Raw genomic sequence first — 23,589 nt, 5'->3', positions numbered from 1 at the left:
TTCTAATGAGCTCAGAAGAAATAAAAGTTGTTGGTGGGTTAGTGTCTATCACTGGTCACCTATGGGGGTGAAAAAACACAAGGGTTTGTGTTTTTTTTCTTTTGAAATAAAGGGGGGGAGGGGAGGGTAACTTTAGTATGTGTTCTATTGTGATCAGGGATCAGAGCTGTGAATTTTATGATGGGTTTAGAAATACTGATTTGTCTTAATTTTGTTTTATAGATGCTTCAGAAACTTGCTGTGCATTTTCCACGGGTTCTGCCAACCAGCTCGAAAGGGGACTTATCTATTCTTTCATTAGTCAAGCATAACATTATCTCAAGCTAATTATTCCTCTCCACATGGCCTTCCTACTCGTGTCAGCTTATCTTCTGCTGACTCATGCTCAGGGTGCTCCTGTTGAGAATGGGGCACTGTTGGAAACATTGAAGTCACAAGTAGGATTATTCAGCAATAAAAGTGAACACTATTCGGCACAGGTGAGACCTCCTGGCACAAGTCGACAAATACCTCAGACAATCATCATAGGAGTTCGTAAAGGAGGGACAAGGGCTTTGCTGGAAATGTTGGATATTCATCCTAATATTGTGGTAGCAGCTACAGAAGTCCACTTCTTTGACTGGGATGAAAATTATGTGAAAGGAATTGACTGGTATAGAAGTCTGATGCCATTTTCATATGGAAATCAAATTACAATTGAGAAAACGCCAGGCTATTTTACATCACCACAGGCTCCAGAAAGAATTCATGACATGAATAGCTCCATTAAACTGCTGCTCATTCTAAGAGATCCCACTGAGAGAGTTATATCTGACTATACCCAAGTATATTACAACAGAGTAGAAAGCCACAAGCCTGTTCAGCTTTTTGAAGATATCGTTATTAAGAATGGAGCACTTAATACCAAATACAAAGCTATTCAGAGAAGTCTATATGATGTTCATATGGAAAAGTGGCTTAAACATTTCAGTTTGGACCAGATTCACATAGTCGATGGCAATACTTTAATCAAGGACCCTCTTCCTGAATTACAAAAAGTTGAAAGGTTTCTAAATCTTCCTTCCCGAATTATGTCTTCTAATTTTTATTTCAACCAAACCAAGGGATTCTACTGCATCAGAAGTGACGGAAGAGAGCGATGTTTACATGAATCCAAAGGACGTCCCCACCCTCTTGTTAACAGCACTGTTTTAGAGCAACTGTATTCATACTTCAGAGAGCACAACGCAAAGTTTTACAGAATGGTTAATCATTCCTTTGACTGGCATTAATGCATTTGCAATCAGTGTTTCTTAAAGGGCCTGGAGAAAAAAAAAAACAAACAAAACTCTGTCAAACATAGCTTTCTAAACTGTTAAAGGGAACTTCACTGGTTTTATGCTTCATCGGAATAACACATCCATTAGCTCATGGAAATGGTACCCTTTACGTTGGGAAAAACAAGTTTCACACATTTGTGTTATTACCGAGTGTCGTATACTGATCTTCCTCCCATCGCGCGAATACGGTCACTTCAGCTGACTTACTTCAGACGTGTATCTGTTACAAAAATTTGTGCTGTTCTGAAAAAAAAAATAAAAAATGACTGTGTTAAAAGTATAAAGGAAAAAAAAATGTAAATATTTGAACTGGTATGACTCCAACTGGTCTGCAGCTTGTGGTGGTGGTGGTGGTATTTTTTTATATCACGCACAATGATAGTGCCATTGATTTGTAGAATTTTTCATACAAGAAGTTAAATTGTATGTTAAAACAGGGCACACCCTAGGGGCTCCAATAACTAACTCATCCTCTGTTAGTACGCCAAAGTTCTTAATTAATAATAAAAGGAATCTTATTTCACCCGTGACTTTGAATTGGTGAAGTAGAAGCTCCCTGTCTGTATATCATTCGTATTAAACCACTCTTAATATCTTGGATTTGCCAAAAAAAAAAAAAAAAATATTCAAATCTCCAAACAGAGTAAGAATGTGAACTGTTTGAAGAAGCTTTATATGAGAGTTCTGAATGTTAAAAAAAAAAAATAAATTGGAAAATCCTAGGCAACCTCACTTTACACTGTTATTCCGTACACTTGAAGAAGGGCAAAGACTTATTAGTATCAGTGACTGTACAAATATTTTATTATATAAATTATGTCACTTTGTTCTTGAATGGAAAAGTACTCCCATATTAATTATGTTTGTATTCTGTGACTGGTTATTCTATTGCTTTCCTGGCTTTAGCTCACCTATCTCCGTTGGCACAGTATCTCTTGGTTGCTTTTATTTAAGGGAAAAAAAGAAAGAGAAAGAAAGAGAGAGAGAGAGAGAGAGAGTGCTTATTTGCTTGTCCCCCAAAGCATGGAGTACTTTTTATTTTGTCATTTCTAATGCTGATCATCAGAACATCTCAAGGTTAAAATAACATCTTTTTCTACTGTATCTCAGACCCAGTGTTCAATAAGCCAGGTATAAAATATTCAGATTATATATAAACCCCACACCCATCTATATTCCCGCATTAGGGTATTTTAAATTCTTTTTTAAAGGTTTGGGTATTTTGATTGACAGTATCGTCCTGGTCTGGTCTCTCTCTTTTTTTGTGTTAACACTTAATTATATGCCAATACCAAAGAAGAAAATCAACTTGAAATGTAAAGTATGGTGCCAGATAGCACTCCAGCTGCAGATGTGCTTGTTTGACATTGTACCTCCCAACCCAAATCCTCTAGTTCACCCTCTAGTAGAAGCACTGATTAGGTGCACTCCAAGAAGTTTCTGAGGTCACCTGTAAGGTGCAGTTGTGTGGGCCCACTCTGAACATCACAGCATCAAACCCCACCTAACTGATGAGGATCCTGAATCTGTGTCCTGTCTGTCTAATCCACAATGTGGAGAGTATGTTCCTAATATGGGACTGAAGTCTTCCACTTCACAGACTAACAGGTATGTATTGCAGCACGGGTTTTTAGGGTTATAATACTTTTTGATGAGGCTACTTAGATGTTAGACAGGTAGCAGCATTCCACTGAAGCTGGACAGAAGCAGATTCTGCAGAAATAGTTTTCTTCAAATAGGCCCTTGATAAATGTAAAATGTTAATATAATAAATCTTATCTCCTCCACTACTTATATGCATATATATGAGAGAAAATTATTTTTTGTTAAGGTGTAATTAATCTCTGAAGTTATCTTTCTGAAGGTTATTTACAACACCTCTGATTTCTACAGGTGACCCAGACTGTTGTTTATTTCTTTCACCTTTTCTGAGACTGTGGCTTTAAATCTGGGCACTACTCAGAAGTACAAGGTTCTCTCTGAAATTTACATTTCGAGAGAGTTGGTCTGTGTATGTTAATGGTGCACATATCTACTTGGCTTGTTAGCACTCTTCATTCCTGATTGGATTTTTTGGGGGGGAAGGACAGAGCTGATGGAATTAATTCAATGATCATTCTAATGTTTACTAATACCAAAAGAAAAATATTATACATAATATAATTTGGATGAGGCATTGACGTGGGTTTTTTTGGTTGGTTGGGTTTACATCAATCAAGGTTCTCACCTGAAGTTTTGTTTTGGTAAATGTTCTACAAAGAGGGAACTTAATCTTTGCATAGTAGAATTCAATAAATATAGTAGACTATGATGTAACACTGCAAACTTCCAATCAATTTCTCATTTTGTGGTCTGAAAAGTATTATCTTGTGCAGTCCTGGCCTTCTCCACTCTTACCATCTTCAAAAAGCCCTTCTGTCATCCTCAGGAGGAAGACCATGTCAGCTTAATATAAGATGCACTAAGCCATACTTTAGTAATACTGGAATAAACAGTATTCAGTTATTGGCACTTGGAATTCAAAACTAGTCAAAGTTTGGAATTAAGAAAGCAATTCTCAGCTTAAGAAATTACAAATATGTGTCTCCACAGTTGATTCCAAATCAAACTGTTCTTCTCTAAACTGGCCATCAAAGGACTTTTATCTCATTATATGGTATTCAAGCAGTGTTTGCTGAAATAAATTTCATGTGGGAAGGTTGCTGAAGAGATCATGCAGTTTTTTTCAAAGGTAGTTGGGAGCATCTGAAACAATAAGACTACCGCAGAATTTATGATGATTTGAGCAGCTCTTTGATGTCACTTTGAATTCCACATATAGTAAGCTATCACTTTAAATACTGTTTACTTCCTTTTTTAGTTAAAATGCTGTAGTTACAGTTGCTTTGATCTAGTATCACTGAGAACTAACAATATCAAACAACCACAGCTGTAACTGGATCAGTTTAGTCTTTGCCACAATAAGCAGCACACAGTACTTTTTTTTTTTACAGAGGCTATACATATTACCTGCAGTACATAAAGAAAAAGGACTAGGAAACTGAAGAGCTAAGGGTTTGCCCCCCAAAATCCTTCTATTTCTTAACTAATGGGGGGAAAAAACAAAGAGGTTCTTCTGTTGCACTCATCCCCATTGTTTTACCAGGAAGAGAGTTACATTTTTGCACTGTGTCCTCTGTATCCAGCTCTCAAAGGCCTTGGGCTGATTTCAGAGTATTTTCTTAGCCAAGAATACCTGTTAGAGCAGAGGCATTTCAGGAATATCCATAGGCAATATTGTGGAGAACTTTAGAGAGGCCATACACTCAGTGCATTTCATCATATGCTGCTACACATCAACTCCTTCAGTATCCCTCTGACACAAAGTTGATAGATAAGCCTATAAAATGCATCAAAGTCTACTGCAGTGAAGTGCATCTGCATACAGAGTTTTCAGTCTTCATACACATTGTAGTGACAGACTTAGTGGAGTAAGCGAAATGGCTCCGCTTCGTGATCTCAGAGGTCCTTTCTGGCCTGGATGATTCTATGATTACAAGAGCGCATCAAAAAGATATTTTAAAATTGGGTTGCTTCCAGTTTGCTAATTCAGATGGTTTCATGGCTGGACAAAAAATTTTATGTTGTCATAACCTTTATCATTTCTTATTTGTGTGTCAAAACCAAAACTGTGCTTTATAAGAGCCCAATATCTTGATCCACTGTAAGAGTTGCACAATAACAATACTCACAATAACATTTCCTTGCAGAGAAAGCCGCATTTACATGTTTTCAGATTATGCTTCTGTAGATTATAATTTTTCTCTACTTCAAGTTCAATCATTTGATCCTTCATTTCCTTCAAAAGCTTGAATTTTATCATGAAAACCAAAACCCACATTGGAATTAAAATCAGTTTGCCTAGCACATTAGTCATTACCAACAGTTAATGACCAATATTTAGTTACTGGCCAATAATTTCCATTTTTACTATTTCAAATGTCAATGTGACTTACTAAATTGTTTTTCTATTATATAAAACAAATTTAGAAGTTAGTACCAAGAGTGGATAAAAAGACTCTAGTATTATTCTGAGACTACAGAGGAATCGTCATGTCTTTGAGGTTAATTAACAGTGCCACGAGCTTACCACAATTCCTGAAACATTATTGAAAGCCAAGATACTAATGGAACTGCAAAGAATAAATTAGTACTTGAAGTTAAATTTGCTGCTTAGGGAAAATGCAACAGATTAAAAACAGACTAACAGAAATCATTCTTGCCTGGTAAAATAGGTGTGATGCAAAATGTGCAATATCTCATGAAGTACCCCACATAACAAGTACTATGAAGTCTACTTTCTGATGCAGAATGGTCTTGCACTTTCAGGTTGTATGTTCTTTCTTTTAATTCCATTGCAAAAACCTCTCAGTAAGTGTTTAAAGAAAAACATCTTAATGCAAACTCTTTTTATCACTGGTACAGTTTTTCTCTCAAAGGACATTTCTCTGTTGTTTTTTATATTATTATTGTTTCCTCTGGGATGTGAAGGTGGTTTGAGTCACACTACAATAAAAGTAGAGTTATCATAACAGAATTAAGACTATAGCTTCTGTTTATTGCAGTGCTCACCAAAGAACCTGTTTTTATAGGAACTGATAATTGTTTAACAACCTCTTTTATTTTCTCTCTCTTCATTATATAATACAACTACATTGTAGATTTTCTTATTCAGAAGAATGTTAAACTGCATATTACTAAAAAGCACTGATTTGCAGATCTAAATCAGATGGCAGTAACAAAAGGGAAACAGGTAATTAAGAATCCATTTGTGTTGCCACTCAGACCAACTAAGATTTTCTTATTTTTAAACTCTCTTGATGTGAACATTACGATCTATTGTAAACTTCCTATTAGGAATGTACCAGCCAAACTTGTAACAGGAAAAAATAAGGGCAACCAGAGCGCAGTAAGACCTTCTGCTGAGTATTTGTTGACATTAAATGACACAGTTAAAAAGGAAAATTACAATTGGCCTGGAAAGGCAATGCACAGGACTAAGTAACATGCTGCTCCAGGGATTTGTCTAGATACTCTACAACCCATTTTACAGTCATTACGCTTATTAGGGGTATACACTGAATAGCTTGAACTGGAAAGGACCTCAAAGAACATGCAGTTCCACACCCGCTACCAAAAAAATACACATTTTCAAAACTCTATTTCAGCTTATTGGAAAATACTGCAATACTGTAGGACAGGTTGAATATATGTCTCTTCCAACCTGGTTGATTCTGTGTGTGTGAAATCTGTGTGTGAAATCTGTGTGTGGAAGTTGGTGAGGGGTTTGGAACATAAGCCCTACGAGGACAGGCTGAGGGAGCTGGGGTTGCTTAGCCTGGAGAAGAGGAGGCTCAGGGGAGACCTTATTACTCTCTACAACTACCTGAAGGGAGGTTGTAGACAGACGGATGTTGGTCTCTTCTCCCAGGCGGCCAGTACCAGAACAAGAGGGCACAGTCTCAGGCTGTGCCAGGGGAGGTTCAGGCTGGATGTTAGGAAAAAGTTCTATACAGAAAGAGTGATTGCCCATTGGAATGGGCTGCCTGGGGAGCTGGTAGAGTCACCATCACTGGAGGTTTTCAGGAGAAGACTTGATGGGGTGCTTGGTGCCGTGGGTTAGTTGTTTGGGTGGTGTTGGATTGGTTGATGGGTTGGACGCGATGATCTTGAAGGTCTCTTCCAACCTGGTTTATTCTATGTATTCTATTCTGTGTATTCTATGTATTCTATCCTATCCTTGGTGAAGTGCTGCAGTGCTGCTAAGGCAAACTGGATGGGAAGTAATTCTTTATACTAATGATTGAACACTTCTTACAGAAAATTAGTGGCAGTAGAAGCAGCAGGTTTGTTGTTGACTGACAAGGAAAAATCCTGTGCAACAGTCATTAGAAGATTGAAGATACCATTTGTATACCTTGCCACGATACAAATCTACAAGTGAAGGCAAGTGACACAGATGGAACACTGTAAACTGCAGGGGGTGCATTGCTGCCTTGAGTGAAGAAAGATTAAAGGCTTATAAACAACATACACACACGCCTATCATATGTGGCTTGCAAAGTACGCTCAGTCTAAAACAAAACCAAGCAGGATCTATAGCTGTCCACTAAAGTGATCCTGTTGAAAGCATACTAAACTTGAAGAAACAGTTCCAGTAGGAGCTATCTGTAACTCACTATTAGTTGTATTTATAAACTGGAGGCTTAGGCTATGCACTAGGCATCTTCTGTGAGCTGTCACCATATACTGCTCTTAACAATCTCACCTTGCAGACAATGGGTCTTCAGATTCAAAGTAAGCTTTGTCTATTATGTATTTGCCAGACAGCCCTTATTTATTCCATTGTTCTTTGCCAAGCAACCATGCAACAAAATGACTAAAACAAATTAATAGATTCTCAGGGGGGGGAAAAGTGGTTAATGGGACATATGCTCAGGGTCTCTTTATGGACAGTAAACACAGCAGACCAGAGTTCAAGTAAACTACCTTTCATACTGTTGAAAAATAAACTTCATATGGTTTCATTTCCTTTAATTTAGAGGGGGAGGAATCTTCCTCCATATTGTTTAACAGCAGTGTTGTAATTTAAAAATTCAGATTCACCATAGAAGTTAAAAATATTTTGGTTTCAGTGTCTCAAATAAGAAATTACCATTCAAAAATTACTACATTTTTAGCAGCGTTGGAAAACTGTTCACTTCCTTTATAGTTCTTTTCTGTCCTGTGCCCCACTTTCCCATCCTTCCCTTGAAAAAGTATTTTCATAGCAAACACCCTTTTTGCCCGCTGATTTCAATGTTGTATTAAAAATGCAAACAATGTTGTATTTAAAGATGCAGACATTAGGTAGAGTAATAGCTGAGTCTTACATTTCCACGAGTGGAAAGAAATGACATTCGAAATAAAATTATGGTCACTTAGAATGGGTACCTGAGTATTGTGTGCTCCAGATTATGTAGAGGTCAGGGCTGCTTCAATAATGGTGTGCAGTATCTTTTGTGAGTTCAGGACGATACTATGGGAACTGCAAAGAATAAATTAGTACTTGAAGTTGCATCTGCTGCTAGATACAATAAGTGAGAAAGTACAGAAGCTGTCATCTTGTGAGTGGCCTTTGTGGACGACTCCTTTTTATCAAATAAGTATGGGGTACAGTTATATATCCTTGTATGGCTCCCTGCCCTATCATCTTTGTGTTCTGATCTAAGGGAACAGGATTATGTTACCTCACTTTAACACGTTTGCAAGAAATTAAGACAAAATAGCTAATCCTAGCACATACAGCAAGCAGAATAATTGAGGATATGTTTTGGAGGTTAGGAAGAATTCTCTTTCCATTAGAAAAAAAAAAGAAGTATTTATTTGGTATGTAACAAGAATTTGGATTCATGAGCTCCACTAATGTAACATGGCAGTGACTTCAGTCAGCTACAGTGACTGCAGTAAAACTATCCTAATTTGTAGGTAAGGACCTAGTCTGAATTGTGTATACCTAGAGAATGCTACTTCAGTCTCAGGTGACTGATAAACCAAGTGAAATAACTGTACTTTCTGAAACATAAATACTCTTATCACTTAATGCACAAATTAAACATTTTATGGTAATACTAATGAAGCTTTTTCTCTCTTAATTTGATTTGTCTGTAGAAGTTCTAGTCAGTGAGTTAGTCAATGACAAGCAATAAACTGCAAGGAGAGACGGGAGAAAAATTCCTTTATTTGCATTGCTGGCCTCATTCTGTCAACGTATCACCCAGATTGCTGGATACACACAGAGATGCATTCTGGCAATGCTAGGAAGGGACCTGCATTTCCTGCTGTCTATTTCAACTTATTAGTAATAGGATGATGCTTCTGGCACATCTAAAATAAATTCATATTGGATTAATTCAATTGAGAAAGGCATCAGAAAACCACATTGCAGATTCATTCATCACAAACTTGAGACCAATATATGTTTTTTTAAAAAGAAGGTACCATAGTAATTATGTTTACATGTTTAACTGCCTAAAGCTGAGCCAAGTGACACAACATATTCTAGTGCTTTCCAACATAACTTCAGTGCTGATTAAGCTGCCAGTTCATAAAACATACATATAGTATTTTCAACACTAACAGTAACACAAAGGAAGATTTTAAAATAGTTTTGGGTTATTTTACACAGGATTTTATCTGAACTACTGAAAGATTTGTTATTTATTACTACAGATTCAAAGTTGTACTCACTGATCATTTCTTTATTGTTCACTTATATCTTTTTAAATATCAGGGAATAACAGTGAAGCTCTGGGTTTTTTAGATGGTAATATGCTGGGCAAGAACAACTGCCAACCTTTACGTAATTTAGTTACTACATAAATGTAGTAACTAAAAGATTTATAAAACTACACCTAATCAATGTAAACATAGTATAAAACAATGCCAAAAGTAAGAGCAATAGAAAAAATCTGAATAAATGTTTTGGAATTTATAGTACCCTACCGATAGGAAGATGAAAATGAACAGAACAAATGGGAGACACTTTCTGTAGCCTTTGACTAGAAATAGCTCCTGCCTGTAACAGACCTTATACTTGAGCCAGGGCCACAGGTCTTGATCACTGATTTGAATGTGCTGTGTTCTGATAGTTTGTTTATACTATCTGTGTCTCCAGTAGGACCTCAGATACAGTTCTGCCGTATTCAAAGTATGTACAACTGTCAGAATTTCACTGGATGGGAGGATGAATTAGGATTTATTAATCTTGTAGTCATAGATGCAGATGAGATACAAATAGAATAATAAAGACCTTTAGCAAAAGGTCTCAGCATGTTTAGTAGCTTGTCCTTTGTGTACAAATGAAGAGCATAAAACCATTTTTTAGCACAGCACAACACAGCACAACACCAGACCAGGTTGGAAGAGACCTTTGATATCATCGAGTCCAACCTATCATCCAACACTATCTAATCAACTAAACCATGGCACCAAGCACCCCAGGTCTCTTCCTAAACACCTCAGTGATGGTGACTCTACCACCTCCCTGGGCAGCCCATTCCAATGGCCAATCATTCTTTCTGTGAAGAACTTCCAAACATCCAGCCGAAACCTCCCCTGGCACAGCTTGAGACTGTGTCCCGTTGTTCTGGTGGTGGTTGCCTGGGAGAAGAGATCAACCCCCACCTGGCTACAACCTCCCTTCAGGTAGTTGTAGACAGCAATAAGGTCTCCCCTGAGCCTCCTCCAGGCTAAGCAACCCCAGCTCCCTCAGCCTCTCCTCACAGGGCTTGTGGTCCAAAGCCCTCACCAGCTTTGTCTGGTGGACACATTTCAGCAAGTCAACATCTTTCCTAAACTGAGGGGCCCAGAACTGGACACAGTACTCAAGGTGTGGCCTAACCAGTGCTGAGTACAGGGGCAGAGTGACCTCCCTGCTCCTGCTGGCCACACTGTTCCTGATGCAGACCAGGGTGCCATTGGCTGCCTTGGCCACCTGGGCACACTGCTGGCTCATGTTCAGCTTACTATTGACCTGTACCCCCAGGTCCCTTTCTGCCAGGCCACTCTCCAGCCACTCTAACCCCAGCCTGTAGCACTGCAAGGGGTTGTTGTGGCCAATGTGTAGAACCCGGCACTTAGATGTGTTAAATCAAGCATAATAGGCTCTCAAAAATTCTCAGAAACACTGGGAAGTAAGCTGAGCAAGTCAAGCTAACCTTTTTTCATAAGCAATGTCCACAACAAAGAGTGATGTTTCTTTAATAAGATTAGGAAATTTCCAGTCTCTCTTCCTTTGTCAGCTAATTTAAAACATAACTACTAACAGTTGAATAACTGCAGCTAAAAGTGTTGCTGTACAAAGCTTTCTGCTTGTAGGTAGAATGCATATTTTAAAATATACTAAGAGTAGGACACATCTGAGCTCTGGAGGGCAAGCATTCCATACAAGTACTCCAGAGGGAAAGATACTCTCTTGGCTTACTCTGTTTCAGAAAGCCCTCAGGCTCAAAGTATCTCTTACCTAGCCATCAATATTGAAATGGAATACAGAGCCTCAGAAGCTCAAAATGCACTTGGGATGCAATCCTCTTGGGACTTTGAATAGTAACATGAAAAATCTTAAACTTTGGCCTTCCAGACAGATAGCAAACCACTGTGAAGAGTCAGGCTCCCTTCTGCTGATCTCTCCTTGCAATGATAACACATAACATCTTAGTGAACCAGCTGCAGGCAACAGATTGCTGGTGCAAGTTGCCCAATGTACTAGATGTATTTCTCAAATCTGTCTTCCATTTCACAACAATATGCATCATTATAATCATCGGGGAATTCAAACAGCTTAATCTCATTATCATCACCATGCAGTTAACAGTGGTTTCAGGTCCTTAAGTTGCAGCTTCTGGTCAGTGACAGCATGTAGCCTGCACAACCTGCTGGCCTGCAGGAACGGTGCTTCATCATAATTCAAAAGGCCTAGGGAAAGAACACTTTCTTCAGACCTCCTGCCAGAACCAATCATGGTACATTAAATCTGCAGGGATTCTGCCTTAGCTAATCTCATCTTTTTATCATCTACTTCAGTCATAGAAATAGAAAACAATTGCATGCCTTCTTTAGTTGAAACTGGATATGGATTATGCTGGTGATAACTCAGGCCAGGCCATCTTGCTCTCAGACTCTCAGTAAATCAGATTGTGCTTTACACACAAGTATAGGAACCAAACCAGACACTTGTGAGATGCAATGCTAGGTGAAAACAGGCAAGAAAATAACTAGGTTTGAAACTATGGTGCTACTATCTGCTGTCCCAGGTGTCTTAGAAAAATTAAAAAGTCCCAAATAAATGCAAGGCTGAAGGGAAAAAAATCACATTTCTTTATACTCTTCAATTTTATTTTCCCTTCCATTTTTAAGCCTTCAAGTTATTCTAGTGTAATATATTCATACTTTTCTTACCCTACAACCAGAAAACATAAGCATTTTCTTTAATTAAAATATAAGAAGATACATAAATTAATATATTCTCAAATTTCCAACAGATGAAACTTTTTTTTGGGGGGGAGGGGGGGAAAGAAAAAAAGAGCAATTACCTTGACACCTAAACTTCAAACATGGAAGGTCATAAAGTTGAAGAGAGATTCAGCACACACTTCTTAGCTAATTAGCTGCATCTGCACTATCAAAAAGGAGAATACACCTAAAGGTGGTGATACAAACATACACAAATCAAAGAGGCCAACCTCTACTCCTCAGATTCTCATTTAATTTTATGCTAAATGGTATAAATCGAAGGTATATTCTTCTGCTAATTGAATTTAACTTGTGGTAGGAACTTGTTAACATTTAGATCAGGCTCTATGAACACTCACATTTTTAATCTAGGCGATGTATGCTTTTGTTGATAAAAATCACTGTTACATATTCTTTACATATTTGTTTTCCTTATAACAACACATGCTATTATTTTAAAAGATTTGTGCAACACGTTTTAAACAGAAATTCCAGATTTTCAATCTCCTCCCTTTAGAATCTGAAGTCTTCTTTAGATTACTTAGATTATCCACATTTCACATGGATTATGCTATCACCTGGTCATGAAACTTTCCTACATGCTTCTGCAAGAAAGGATTTAAATCGGAGCTATATTCACGCTCCAATGCTGTCAGGCAGTCTCCCTGTGAGAATGAAGTGTAAATTACATAATTCAATAAATGTCTGATTTGATAGCCAACATAGCTGTGTTGATGAATAATACCTACAAGTTAGTACGTGTGTTATGGATGGAAATGACATCAAGTTTGCATTTACAAACCCATTAACAAATGAAAGACCAATCTTTCCTGAAGTGCTGGAAAGCCACACTTTCATGGTAATCTTTTAGTTTATCCTCAAGCAAATACCTGTGCTCTGTCACTTTCAAAAACTTTACAACGGGAAATTTCCTAGTGGCCTTCAGAAGCCAGCAGCATATGCTGGTAGATCACCTAAACATTCAGGTTGGAAAAGGTCCTCAGGATCACCAAGTCCAATGAATAACCCTACTCTGCAAAGTTCACCCCTAAACCATATCTCCAAGTACCACATCCAAACAACCTTTGAACACATCCAGGGTTGGTGACTCAACCACCTCCCTGGGCAGCACATTCCAATGCCTGACCATTCTTGCTCTGAATTTTTTTTTCCTGAAGTCCAGTCTAAACCTACCCTGTCATATCTTGAGGCCACTCCCTCTTGTTCTATCACTAATGACCTGTGAGAAGAGACCAGCACCAACCTCCCTACAACATCCTTTCAGGTAGTTGTAGAGAGCAATGAGGTCTCCCCTCAGCCTCCTCTTTTCCAGACCAAACAGCCCCAGCTCCCTCACTTGCTCCTCATAAGATTTATTCTCGAGGCCCTTCCCCAGCTTTGTTGCCCTCCTCTGCACTCGCTCCAGCACCTCCACATCTCTCCTGTATTGAGATCCTAACCTCTCCTCCATCCAATTCACATCTATTTCAGCTTACATGTAGGTACACAATCACTGTGACTAAATAATCAAAGAAAAAAATAAATTGTTGCAAAGCTTTTTGTAAAGAGGAAGGAGAAGTTTTCTCTCCAAAGCCAGCTGTTAATTTGCTGTGATTTCTTTCAGCAGCAGTCAAATTAGATGGATGTTTAACTAGGGAAAATACTGCAAAAAAGAAAGACAAATGTTGTTGGGAAAATTTCATTGCATGATGCTATAGAATTTTAAATAAAACATTTTAAAAACTGCACTCCCTTTGCAGACAATGTCTCTAGTGACGTGAACCACTGTTGGCATCCTTTATGTATGCAATTCTGCACTAATCACAGAAACACCAAGGTTGGAAGAGACCTCAAAGATCATCAAGTCCAACCTGTCACCACAGATCTCATGACTAAACCATGGCACCAAGTACCACGTCCAATCCCCTCTTGAACACCTCCAGGGACGGTGACTCCACCACCTCCCTGGGCAGCCCATTCCAATGGCTAACAACTCTCTCTGTGAAGAACTTTCTCCTCACCTCGAGCCTAAGTTTCCCCTCGTGCAGCTTGAGACTCGATACACAGTCACACAGATTGTGGTATTCCCTGAACTGCACCAGCAGAACACAGCCATACTGTGCCTATACCTCTGCTAGAGGCAAAACATTTCTGAAGGATAGGTAGCCTGATCTCTAGTGGTGTATCAGTGGTGGTTTATCAATTCAGTCTACTGATAAATCTTGACATCCAAAAAAAAAAAAAAAAAAGGAACAAAAAATAAATTGTCTTCCAAATTTCACCATCACTGGAGGTGTTTAGGAAGAGACTAGATGGGGCAACATGTGCCATGGTTTAGTTGATTAGATGGTGTTGGATGATGGGTTGGACTCTATCTCAAAGGTCTCTTCCAACCTGGTTAATTCTATTCTATTCTATTCTGGAATGGGTCCCTGTCTTTTGATAATCATAGAATCAGCCAGGTTGGAAAAGACCTCAGAGATCATCCAGTCTAGCCTATTACCTAATACCTAACACCTCATGACAACTAAACCATGGCTTCAAGTGCCACGTCCAATCCTTTTTTGTACACCTCCAGGATGGTGACTCCACCACCTCCTTGGGCAGCCCATTCCAGTGGCAAATCTGTGAAGAGCTTTTTCCTCACCTTGAGCCTAAGCCTCCCCTGGCACAGCTTGAGACTGTGTCTTCTAATTCCTAGTGCTGGTTGCCTGGGAGAAAAGACCAACCCCCACCTGCCTACAACCTCCTTTCAAGTAGTTGTGGAGAGCAATAAGTTCTCCCCTGAGCCTTCTCTTCTTCAGGCTAAACAATCCCAGCTCCCTCAGCCTCTCCTTGTAGGGCTTGTGCTCAAGACCTCTCACCAGCCTGGTTGCCCTTCTCTGGACACGTTCAAGTGTCTCAATGTCCTTCTTAAACTGAGGGGCCCAGAACTGGACACAGTACTCAAGGTGTGGCCTAACCAGTGCTGAGTACAGGGGCAGAATGACTTCGCTGCTCCTGCTGGCCACACTATTTCTGATGCAGGCCAGGATGCCTGGGCACACTGCTGGGCATCTGGAGAGAAATGTGGGGAGCATCAAACTACTGGGAACATCTCAGAAGGGGGAGAGAAAATACACGCATTTATTTACTCCAAAGGCAGATATAAAACAGAGCTTCTCTACCAAGATAAATTTAGGGCCTTACAGTAGAAATCAACATTAAAAGCATTCCTGTCATATGTGGGGTATGTAAAACAGTGCCCATATTTCATGTGAAAAAAGAAGTAATGTTTATTGTGGTAAGATGCTGAGCATGTGTGGGTGTCAACCAATGCTAAATGGATCCTTATTTTAAAAGTGAAAAGAAATAACAAATGAAATTGGAAAGAAAAAAAATGATGTATCATCTAGGGAGAATATCAGATAGATAAAGTTGGGTACAGTGTCACATGTAAATATATTATTTGAAAGTGTTGAATCTTATTTTCAGATTTTTTTTTCCCCTCTCAAGATTAATCCATGCTGTTCAAATATGCACTGTAGTATAAATAGAACACAGATGGGCTTAGAAATATTATGTATTGTAAGAATTATTGATCAAACTTATTTTCTATAATATGCTTCTAATGACAGAAAACTATAATGTGAACATTAACAATCAAACATGTTAAATCAAATGCTGAGCTGATAAGAACATTTTTCAGGCCAACTAAAGACACAGTGGCTGTTCTTGGATTTTAAAGATACATCTTAGCTGTGCAAGCTTCCCCAAGTTAATTAGAATGACTAGCAGTCTGACCTGACAGTTACAATTACTTTCTTTCCTGCCACAGCAATAGTTTATTTTTTCTACAGATAGTTTTCCATTAATTGGTCCTATCAGCTGCTTCCTTTTGACTAAAGCTAAGTTTTAGTCACTAATATTTAATTTATTCAAGTAATTTTGCATCTGTATATTATCTTTACTCATCAGAATCAAACAGTCATGGAGGACCTTTTGGGTGGCCAAAGAGTCTGGCACTAAGTGTGGGGTTTTTTCTAGTGCATGAAAGAGTGCAGTACATATTTCTAAGTGTTTTTAAATCTATTATTTCCTATGTAAGTATAAGGAGAACTGGTACTGACTGTAGGCACAGTAGATTTTTCAGATGTATCTATTTAAAATGCAAATGTGTGTATGTGTGAATACCAGGGTCTATGTCTATAAAGTCTCTTTAAATGTTCAAACTTCTCATTATTTTTTCAAAAGATTCCTGGGGATTCTTTCACTCAGATCGCCTTTCAATTTTTAATTTACTCTATTAAAATCTCAATAAATCATCATGTTGCCAACTTCTCTATCTGGCATTCATTAACATATCAGAAAATCATTTATCAGTCATATCTCATATATTACTTCTCATACATCAGTTTGTCATTTTTTCAGCTTTCATTCTCCTTTGTACAAACTAAGAAAGATCTTATTTAAAGTTTCTATGAATCCAGAACACATACATTTTAACTATTTCAAGTCATCTAAATGCTTAAATTAACTAAGTTTACATGTGCCAAATTTGTAAACAACTTTTTTGCTTGATATTGTAAACTACTGTACTTACAGAAAAGGTTACATTTAAGATTCAACAATGCTGGCAAAATCTTGCAATAGCAGACTGATAACTGTTTACGCACATCTAAGAACCATTTAGCTCTAACATTATTAACAAGCTCTAACAACAACCATTTAGCTCTAACATTTATACAGCAAGACTTCTGTTTTCTGTGCGAGCTTGAACAAGTCACTTAAGCCTCCCTGAATGCCAGAGTGTTTCTGCAGGACATCAATCAGAAGAACTGAATAGTGCCCTAAGTAAACACTCTCCTAGCATATATAAGTGTTGTGGATTAACATGTTTGTCACAATTTGATTTATCAGCAATTCAAGATTCATTAAGTAAATGAGATAAACCAAAGGCTGGCTTTAGCAGGACTTACTATAACAAATTATTTAGTACAGCAGTGATTTAATTGCTGGTTCAAGGATGACAAAAATCACGCTAACTTACTACCAAGATATCTCCCTCAATAACATGTGTATACACATAACCACAAAAATACAGATACAGAAATACTTGGCCAGTGAAATATGCAAATGCCTACACTTGTAAAAGCAAATGCATGAAATCAAACACCTAGATAGCTAGGGAGGTGGGCAGAAGAGACTATCCTGTAGTCAAAATTTCCCTTTTTCCTTTAATTTCACCTTATGTTCTTACTTCATACTTTGAGACAGAGGTAGAAAGAGTTATAATTTCTTACTAATCTTCTCACCTCAATCATATCCCTAATATTCACTTTATTCCAAATAAATTGTCTTGATCCATTTGAATCTTTCTTTGTTCTTATAGAAGTATTATTATACCTTTAATCACTTTAACACCTATCTGGACTCTTTCAGCCTCAGTTTTATCTTTCTTAGGCAGTGGTCAGACAAAGCATTGGAATCTCAAAGACATACAGAAATACCAGTAACAGTTTCTTACATAAGATTTCTCCAACTACCAGTAAGCCTGTGCACTTGTTCATTTCTTGAATTTAAAACCCAAGATGTTCTTGTACCAGTTTATAGGCTGTAAATGAGCCTCCAGATTACACAATAATATGAGACTGAATTTCTGAAGGTTTTAAATGACAGCACAGACTTGTAAATTCTCATTAATATAAGGTAGTCATGAAAACAAAGTGGCAGTCTGCCAAAGCAATATTTTACAACTTCAGGGAGTACTGTGGGAAAATACTGTGATATGATAGAAAATACATGCCTAACAGCCACAGAGCCAAGAACAAGTATAAAGAACAGTATGAGTTAAGGAAAAATGAGTCATAGGAAATTTTGAAAGGAGGAGGAAATAAGTTGATTTAGCAAACCTACCCAGGTGGATGGAGGGAAAGTGGTAGAAGATACTTCAAGAGATTAGGATTGCTTTACTCTGGCTAAAGAATCAGAGAAAAATACTTCCCACAAAGCACACAAATTTTGTTTCTGAATCCTGTGACGTTTAAGAATATAGAAGACCAATCATAGAATGTTTGGGGTTGCAAGGGACCTCCAGGGATCATGAAGTACAACACCCCTACCAAAGCAGGATCACCTAGAGCAGGCCACACAGGAATGCACCTAGGTGCGTTTTGAAAGTCTCCAGAGGTGATTCCACAAGCCTCTGTGAGCAGCCTGTTTCAGTGCTCCATCACCCTCACTGTAAAGAAATGTCTCCTTGTGTTGAGGTGGAAACTCCTGTGTTCTAGCTTGTACCTGTTGTTCCTTGTCCTATCACTGGGCATCACTGAAAAGAGACCATCACCTTCATCTTGACACCCACCCCTCAGATATTTATGGATGTTGATAAGATTTCCCCTCAGCCTTCTCTTCTCAAGACAGCCCCAGGTGTCTCAGTCTTTCTTAATAGGAGAGATGTTCAAGTTCACAGAAACAATCACTCTCTTTGAATCAAAAGGGGTTTACATGTATTAAATTTTGTAGCACCAGGATGACATCAAGTGGCTATTCAAGCCAACTGCTCCACATCTGCTGGAAACAGTTAGTATGACATCTCCTTTATAAGCTTTTCCTACTGGGTAAACATAATTATATTACCAACTGCCTCTATTTTAAATTCAATTTTTACATGTCTTAATTTCAAGTCTTCTGTGCTTTCCTCAAGCCTCTCTCCAGAGATAATAAACCTAGAAATGTTCCAACTCATTAAAGAAAAAAAATCTCTCACATCTAATACCTTTCAATTCAGGAAATCAGAAATATAGTTTTCTTTGGATTTAACAGGTTTATTAAGCTTTGTAATAACTGGAATAATTAGGCCTAGCTAGTCAGACTTGCAACTAGAAGGAAAGAAATTAATCTAATTCCCTGAAATATCTTGGTGTGTGGGACAGATTACTAATAACTGAAAGAAATTTCACATCTTAATACAGTGAGAATATTCATTCACTGGAAGAACTACCCCAGTGACACAGTAGAGTCCCCATTGATGGAAGTTTTCAAGATGTAGTTGCAGAGAATGCTAAATAATCTCATATAGGCTCCCTTTCCTATGAAAGGTTGGACCAGCTGATCTTACAAGGTCCATTCCAAGTCTATATTCTAGGTAAATAACATCTGTAGCTATTGCTGTGCTTGTATTAAGGCAATAAATATAGGATACCCAATAGAGAACCAGTTAATGGATAAGATTTCAAGCACCTTTTGACATTAGCAATAATATCATTCACTACAGTTCATATTTCTCAAAATTTTGTTCCCAGAAATGTCCATTTTCAAGCATGACAATAAGGATTATAATCCAAAACTGAATTTGCAAACACCCAACTATCCAAGAATATTTATAAAACAATCTCTTTCCAACATGAAGAATGTGATCCTGATAGCTCCCATGTTTCCTTCCTGGCCATTGTACAGGATTTCAGTTAGTCTTAAAGGGGAAAAATAAATAAGTTTTTTAAATAATAAAAAAAAATAATAAATAGCAAAAATTATTGGAACACCCCTATGAATTTGCATCATTTGATCCCCTTACCAATCCTTACTCCCCACAAGAACCTCTATCTTATTTTAAATAACCAGGTGTACTCTGCCTGCTTTTCCTTCTTCCTTTCACTATTTTGAATAAATCTCTTGCATCAGTGCCAGTTCCCCCAGGTGTCACAGGAATTTAAGTGTAATTCAAATTTGCTTGAAAGTTTCAAACGTTTTTATGGGTGCAAGGACTAGACGGAGAAAAACACAGAGAGACAACTTCCAGTGAGAAACAAAACAAAACAACACAACCAAATCCTAAACTCCCCACTAACTATTGCCCTAAACAGGTATCAATTTTCAAGGCATCGGTTTCTGTTCTTCCCCTTGTTCTCCCAATGTCCTATACTAATTTACAGAAGGCTAAAAATCTTGCACATTCATTTTCTTTCCTTTTCCTTCCATCTAAATGTACCTGAGCAGAGTATCCACTCTGAAAATGCCTTGCAAAACATACCTACAGGAGTTTTATCCAGATCTTGTCTAGGCAGCAGTTTCCACTCTGCTTGAATGTCAACCAATATCTTCATTCAAATACTCAAATGACACGAAGCTATCAAGTTGTGCCAAGAGTTCCTGTAAGTCATGTTGTCATGTTTTTATTTTAAAATCTCTGACTGACTCTTGGAAAGAAGTTTTCATTTGCTATGAAGCCTACAGTAAGAAGATCTGCGGTAAAAAGGCAGGCCTTAAGGAAGCTACTCATCTAGAAAGAATTAGGCTGCCCTTCAGTCTCACAATCATCCAAAAACCCTCAGGGACTCTCCTAACAAGACAGTCACCTTGTCTTGCCTGAGCTTTGGAGTTTCAGAGCTGGACTTGATGCGGAATGACGGCTCTTACTCAGGGCAGACTTTGGAACTAATAAACTTCTTCCAAATGACTGACAGAAAACCTGCTGCATTTAATCTGTGATTTTGTGGTACTGGGTATAGTACACATTTTTAAAAGGATTTCTCCTCCAAACATGAACTCATTTTTCTTCTTCAATCATGCATTCATACTGAAAGTAGTTTTAAAACACTGCAAGCACTATGGTCACAGGCTTTATCAGAATTAATTTAACTAGGGTTACACTACTAGCAACTTAGGAATCACCTGAGAGAGGCAGCTTGATTCTGTTTCCACTGAAAAGTCACAGCAAAATGCATGAGTTTTAACAGAAATAAACTGTGGTTCTAACATATTTAACACCTACCTTTTTTTTTTTTTTTTTCCAATTTTTGAAATATTTACTTTTAGGAAAACATTGGAAATTCAAGCATCTGTAAAGTGCAGACCATTGTTCCTCTGAAGACTTCAAATCATTGCTAGTCTTACAAGTAACTGGCCAAGCATTAGCTGAAGTAGTTCAGTTGGGTTTTGCTAGAGGCATTCCCTTTCTGTGTCCACCTTTGATTGCTCTACTTTCCTCAGAGTAAGATCAAAAGGATGTTTGTTCATGACCTCTTTGCTTTTCTTTATTCACAATACTTTTGGCCTTTCATTTTTAGGACAAACTAGAAAACCAACTGTAAGCTTTGCAAGCATATTTGATTGTTATGACGCACAGATAAGAAATCCTCCTATTTCAGTCACAGATTGAATATAAAGAATACAGAATTAAGCACCAACCATCTGGCATCATTAAATCATTGGCTGTGTAACACTGGCAGAAAATGGAAACATGAGATAGTCATCTAAGGCACTTTATACTCATTACTTCAAAGAAACTTGTAATGCAAATTTGCTGCAAGCACAGACTTAGCCCCAGCAGGCAGATTTCAAGGTGACAAGGTGATAAAGGGCTTGACTTCAAACTGAAAAGCTATAGGAAAAGCCTGTAAGATACTAAACCAAAGCTAAAAGGCTGTTCTTCAGCTAGATAGATTTGAGGAAATTTCAGTCAAAGAGGGAAAGTCAAGGTCTTACCATAAAGAGAAAGAACATTTTATATAGTCTAGAAGACAATGTAAGGAAACAGAGCAGGCATCAAATAGCTGAATTAGATTCAGTATCTTCTTGGATGGCTTAGAACAGCTAAAATCATCTAGAAATTTTTTTTTTTCCCTCTCCAAATACAGAAATTTAGTTTTTCCATTTTCTTGTACAGGTGATACTATCTCTTCTCATTGGAAGAAAATTAGTGTAGTAGATAAAGGAGAGAAGATAAGGAAAGTTTCTTGGGGGGTGTTTATGTAGGACCAAGAGCAGAACAGAAGAGATCAAGAGACCCGGAATGTGTATGGGACAACATGTAACATACTGGAAGTTGAAAACAAATAAACAGTGTGTGGCAAAATTTTGACATATTAAGTTTCCACAGCTTTTGAACTATTTTATATACCCTACTTTAGGATGTCATCTGCTGTTCAGTTTATTGTCTGCCAGACCAAGTTACTCAGGGGTTTACTCAGCTGGGCTGTTAAAAATGCCAAGGATGAAGCTGCACAATTTCACAACAATTAACAGTCTCCATGGTCAAAAGATTTTTATTTTTTTTCTTATATCAAACAAGATCCTTTCTTCTTTCAACTTCTGTCCATTGTCTCTCACCCACCTACCAGGGACACTGTGAAGGGCTTGAGACCAGCTTGGTGACCTTGAACTGGGAAGCTGCTGTTAGGTCCCATGAAGTCTTCTCTAAATTTCCTCACCTGCCTTCATAAGGAGTGACATCCAAACTGTTTCTGACCATCTTAGTGGCCATCCACTGAACTTGCCTGAGTTTACCCATGTCTGTCTTGTACTGAGCACAATATTCTAGAAGTGGTCTACTGAGTAGAGGAAGATAATCACTTCCTTTGAGGTACTGACTATGCTTCTGTACCTACATGCAATCAGTGGTTTGTCTGACCCAGGGAAACTCTGCTAGGGAGTGGACAAATTATTTCTCCTTGTCTATTGTCACAAAGAGCTACACAACTTATTTGTAATGCATTATTTCCTTTGCCAGTGGCTACATGGCATATCAGTGCCATATCACAGTGATGACATAGAACAGTTAGTGATTACTAAATACACAGAAAACTAGATTTGCTGATAAATCAGCTAATGACATAAATTACTGCTTTGATTTCATAATTAATGTATTTGTTCCCTCCATGACACCAAAACTTTTTACAAGTTTCCTGGTTTATTTGAATGCTACAAATGGACATTATTTTAGATGTTTCAGTGCGCATATTATCCAACAAGATTCTGAAACGGCATCTGCCTCCTACTTACAATAATTTATATTCACTAGTTCATTCTGTCTTCTAGGCTTGGAATTTTACTGCATCAGAAACAGACACTTAGGCCATTGGGCACCTAATTTTCTCTTTGTTCTGTTTAAAAAACAAGCCAAACAAACAAACAAAAAAACCCACCAACCTCACAGCCAGATAACATAACAGTTTGAAGATTCTAGTAGGATACTCAAAGCCCCAGAAAGCATTGCAAATAGCCTTTTAAAATATGTTACATCCTGTTAACAGGCCTGTGAAAGATGTTAATTTATATCTGACCTGGATTTGAAAACAGCAGAATGTCATGCCTAACATTTCTATACAGACTCTATATTTAGAGATTATATTCAAAATAAAACCCTCAGATGCTTTAGGGACCTATTCTATTTCACTTTGTTATTACTGCCATCTAGTGATAAAATTTACAATCTTGGAAACTTCAACCACTTGAGCAAACTGGAGGTGCTGCTTATGAA

At 37.9% G+C, this 23,589-nt stretch overlaps 1 protein-coding gene across 1 annotated transcript; it reads left to right on the top strand.

Moving 5' to 3' along the window:
• Nucleotides 1-236: 236 nt before the first annotated feature.
• On the top strand, nucleotides 237-1,292 carry LOC104307062 (heparan sulfate glucosamine 3-O-sulfotransferase 1). The gene has a single exon (XM_009908089.2). It carries the CDS (start codon nucleotides 342-344, stop codon nucleotides 1,269-1,271), a length of 930 nt encoding a protein of 309 aa, XP_009906391.1. The 5' UTR covers nucleotides 237-341; the 3' UTR covers nucleotides 1,272-1,292.
• The last annotated feature ends 22,297 nt before the right edge of the window (nucleotides 1,293-23,589 follow it).

This window comes from Dryobates pubescens, chromosome 8 (assembly GCF_014839835.1).
Source record: "Dryobates pubescens isolate bDryPub1 chromosome 8, bDryPub1.pri, whole genome shotgun sequence".
NCBI classification, from domain to species: domain Eukaryota; kingdom Metazoa; phylum Chordata; class Aves; order Piciformes; family Picidae; genus Dryobates; species Dryobates pubescens.
The sequence above is the reverse complement of the archived record's forward strand: the minus strand, read 5'-3'. Positions and strand labels throughout refer to the sequence as shown.